The following is a 4051-nucleotide window of genomic DNA, read 5'->3' on the forward strand; positions in this document are numbered from 1 at the left end:
TTGCATATTCTTTTGCATGTTTAACTATTACCTAACCCAAATATAATTTAAAGAGTGGGATTATTATGATTAAATTAGACATAAATTATACTCAGGTGGACAAGTATTCCACCATTATAGAAAATATTTAAAAATACATGTATAAGAATCATTCTGATATGAACAATAAACATTTTTAAGTCAACTAACCAACTCACCAAGTTTCTTTGGTTATTTACTCTACGACTATAAAGTCTTTTATTTAGTTCTACTTTAGTCTGTGCAAATTAAGCCAAATTGCTGAAAGGTTCATTATAACGATACATGAACTTCGGGAAAAAGTGATCATTATATAATGTACGAATACCTGTATTTTTTTTTTTTTTTGGTTATACGTATATATGTACGTATATATGTATATGATTAATGCGTAATCTTGAATATTTCAATAATTTATATAAATGAATTATAATACTTGTACATTGACTTATTTCACTGTTATATTTTTGAGTAAAAAAAATTTAGAAACGAAGATAAAGAATTTTCTTGTTCTTGTTACGTGATTCATATTGAAGCATCTTTTATCATCTCCTATTAGACGTAGAAAAATAAAGTCTGATAAGACGATTTTTCTTTGTGATTACAAAAATCTTCACTTTGATGAAACTCTTTCATTCATAAGTTTATTTTGGTCAATGAATGAATAGAAAGATCAAAGATGTTACCTGAGTAAGAAAGGCAACCCAAATTCACTCTTTGACAACAAGAAAAAATCTATCAAAGAGAGGAAAAAGTACAATGTAGTGTCATGTTGTAAATTTTGAATTTACTGCGTGTCATGTTGTAAATTTTGTATTTACTGCCACCCGGTAAATTCAAAATTTACAACATGACAGTAGATTGCCTACTTTCAATGATATCTTACCTTGTTGTGTATAATTCTGTAGTGAAATATACAGGAACAAAATTGTACCTAGTGATGGTTGGAATTCTTTTTTTACATACATATCCAATGGTTAATGTTCAATAGTTAATATTACATTAAAAGGTACGAAAAAGAAAGACAATGAAAGACAACTCAGAATCAAGATGGAATCAGTAAGAAACAAAATTCAACAGATCGTTCTTTTTTATATTCATGAATCATCTTTGGTATCAAAGAATATATATGGTAATTAAAATGAAAAAGATATTTTTTTTTTAAATTACAATTAAGCAGTCCTTGCTTTTAATGATTCAACACCAAGTTGTTTAGCGATCTCTTTCTGAAACAAAAGATAAAAATTAAATATCATTGTCCTTGATATATTGACACCCTTTGTGATGAATGCCTGGGTCTTGCACACTTTATTGTCTACATATCAAAGTTACATTGGAAACAATTTCTATCAGTATCTCAAAATGTTACACAAATATGTCATACCTTGAAACATGAACGAAGAACGTGGTATTATAACTGGTACATTGTTAACAAATCTTCTCTTTAGAATTTTTAAGGAAGTAATTCCTTTATCAATTGCCAATGTTTTCATATACTATGACACGATTTTAAATTGTTCTGATTTTCCATTTATATGGAATCTATACATCTATAATTATTCTGTATTGTATGTTTCTATTTGTATTTACAAGTATCTAAATGTATTATTTTCATTTGTTTTGTACAATATTTTAGTCAATGTTTTACTTGAAATCCATTTGTTTTTATATCTGCGGTATCCGGATAGACTCATTTCTGAGAAGGTGAAAACAGTTTAACGAGGAAGTTACCTCATAATAATGAGTATCTCAAAAGAACGAGTTAGTTATCTCGTTACGATAATTAAGTTATCTCCTTATAACAGGAACTAAAGCTCGTGTTAGCGAGTTAGTATCTCTTTATAACGAGTAAGTTGCCTCTTCATAACGAGTCGGTTTCTTGATAAAACAAGATAATACCTCGTTATTATCTCATTACTGCGATATTTCACGTCAAAACGAGTAATTACTTATTTTTTCGTTATAACGTTCCTTTACAAAACTTGAGATCACTTAGTCGATTAAATTAAATAACGAACTAGTTATACATGTAACTGGATAACTAACTCGTTGTAACAAGTAAAATGTTTTTACCTTGTCATAAACCATCCTTTTTGGATTTCGTAAACATCAAATGAAAAACCTTAATGTCTGATATAATGAATTTAAAGAGTCATTTCATGGTGAAAATTTTCGAGTCAGAAAAATTTTAAAAGAAATTTTATGACTAAAATAATTTACCGCATTAGTGAAGGTTTCTTGTGAGTAGGGAATTCCACCCAGTTCCTTACAGCGCTGAGCGTGTTGTCTCTCCGGATCTCCAGGGATCAGGACGGGTAAATCAGGGTCCAGCTGTTAGTAGTTACACTCAATTTTGGTGAAAAATGAAACTCTTTCTTCAGACTAATATTTTTGACAATCTTACTTGTTTCAGAATATCTTTAATACTAATGGTCATTTTTTTTAAACTTATAAGCAAGATACAGGCTAAGTCGATCATCATTCTCTACAGGAGGTTTATTAAAAGATGTAAACTGAAACTCAGAAATTGTTATTGCAGTAGTCTGAACATAAATTGGGATGTTCTTTTTTTACATTCTGGATGTCTGACCTTATTCCAGGACAATATATGAATTTTGATGTCTAAAATGTTTTATGATCCTGGCTTCAATTATTGGTATTGTAATAAATGTGTTTGGAGTATTTGGTACTGATTATATAGGAATGTGTGTGTAGCATTTGACCAATAAAAGTATCTAATAGATCTAGAACTTACAGGTTCCACACTCCTACACTGATCAATCAGCTGAGTCATTCTGTCTGTGAAACCATCAGCGAAACTGCTGGGATCTATGGCTATAAAGCATTGGCCCTTCAAGAGGAAGAAAACGTCTGGATGTCAGAGGTTTGTATCTTAATGATATGAGGGTAAGAAATATAGTGTATTTATGCCAAATGATATATTTAACATATTGTTGACGTGACAATGTACAACTCAAAATGCAAATATAATGTCACATATATCATTAAATCAGCACAGATCCATATGCATATTAGATTATACTATACATTCAATCTTTAAAATATATTTGCAGTAGGTCTTTATGTAGAACTCACATAATTAACTGCACCCTCTCCTTTCTTCCAGTTTCCAGTGTTGAGACCAAATGCTGAACCACTTAATATGCCACACAATACTTCAACCATCATGGATAGACCATAGCCTTTGTAACCACCTTCAATGGAATATCAACAGCAGCGCATTATTCTTCAGATAGCTTGCAGTTTGAATTGAAGGAAGTGTATAACATTTCATTAATCCACATGTATCTCTTACGTACCACTTTCTTCAGCCCCACCTAGCGGCAACAAGCCTTGGAATGCCTTCGGATCTTTAGTTTCCTAAAGTATAATTCAAATTATAATATCAGGACATGATTGGGTGTTTTACGTGTATAAATAAGGTATATTACATTTTGAAATCAAGAGTTTCGTTAAACAGCAAAATGTCAGAAATACATGTACTCACCTTCCCATCTTTGTCTATGGCCCAACCACTCGGTAATGGCTGTCCTAACTTTCCTTTAAGTTCTACCTGAAATTACATGTTTAAATCAAAGTACTGAAAGTACTGGGAAGCGGTTAGCATGCATGCATTGAAATTGGCATGGGGAAGTAATATGCAGAACATGACCAGGTGTAAATATATTTCAGTTATGCCAATTACTTGAAGTCAAATTTTAGTGCAATATAAATTTGATAAATTCTTAAAAATTAATTCACAGTTCACACGAATAGTTTTATTTGCAGTAAATTCATGAGAAGTAAACTAATGCAAATCAAGCTTATACAAACTAGAACAGTCCAAAAGGGACAAAATACCCCCGCTGAATTTTTCAGAAGTAAGTTTTTACGTAATGAAGATATGTATCACACATGAATTATGAAATTTTTCTTCTATTGACCTTGAAGTTCCCAAAATGATCTTGGGTCAAGGTCATGACCCACCCTTGGGTCATGGGCAATCTTTGTGTGATATGAGAACCTACCAAGT

The 4051-nt window shown here is 31.1% G+C and overlaps 1 protein-coding gene across 1 annotated transcript; it reads right to left on the reverse strand.

Moving 5' to 3' along the window:
- Nucleotides 1-997: 997 nt before the first annotated feature.
- LOC134248839 (uncharacterized oxidoreductase YjmC-like) lies at nucleotides 998-3592 on the reverse strand (the record flags this gene model as incomplete). Its single annotated transcript, XM_062731211.1, has 6 exons — nucleotides 998-1244; nucleotides 2239-2349; nucleotides 2774-2869; nucleotides 3115-3233; nucleotides 3339-3399; nucleotides 3527-3592. Coding segments are annotated over 6 exons (507 nt in total), but the record flags the coding sequence as incomplete, so codon positions are not given.
- Between the last annotated feature and the right edge of the window lie 459 nt (nucleotides 3593-4051).

The sequence above is a fragment of the Saccostrea cucullata genome, unplaced genomic scaffold (genome assembly GCF_032062105.1).
Source record: "Saccostrea cucullata isolate Sc308-1 unplaced genomic scaffold, CSIRO_AGI_Scuc_v1 ctg20353, whole genome shotgun sequence".
NCBI classification, from domain to species: domain Eukaryota; kingdom Metazoa; phylum Mollusca; class Bivalvia; order Ostreida; family Ostreidae; genus Saccostrea; species Saccostrea cuccullata.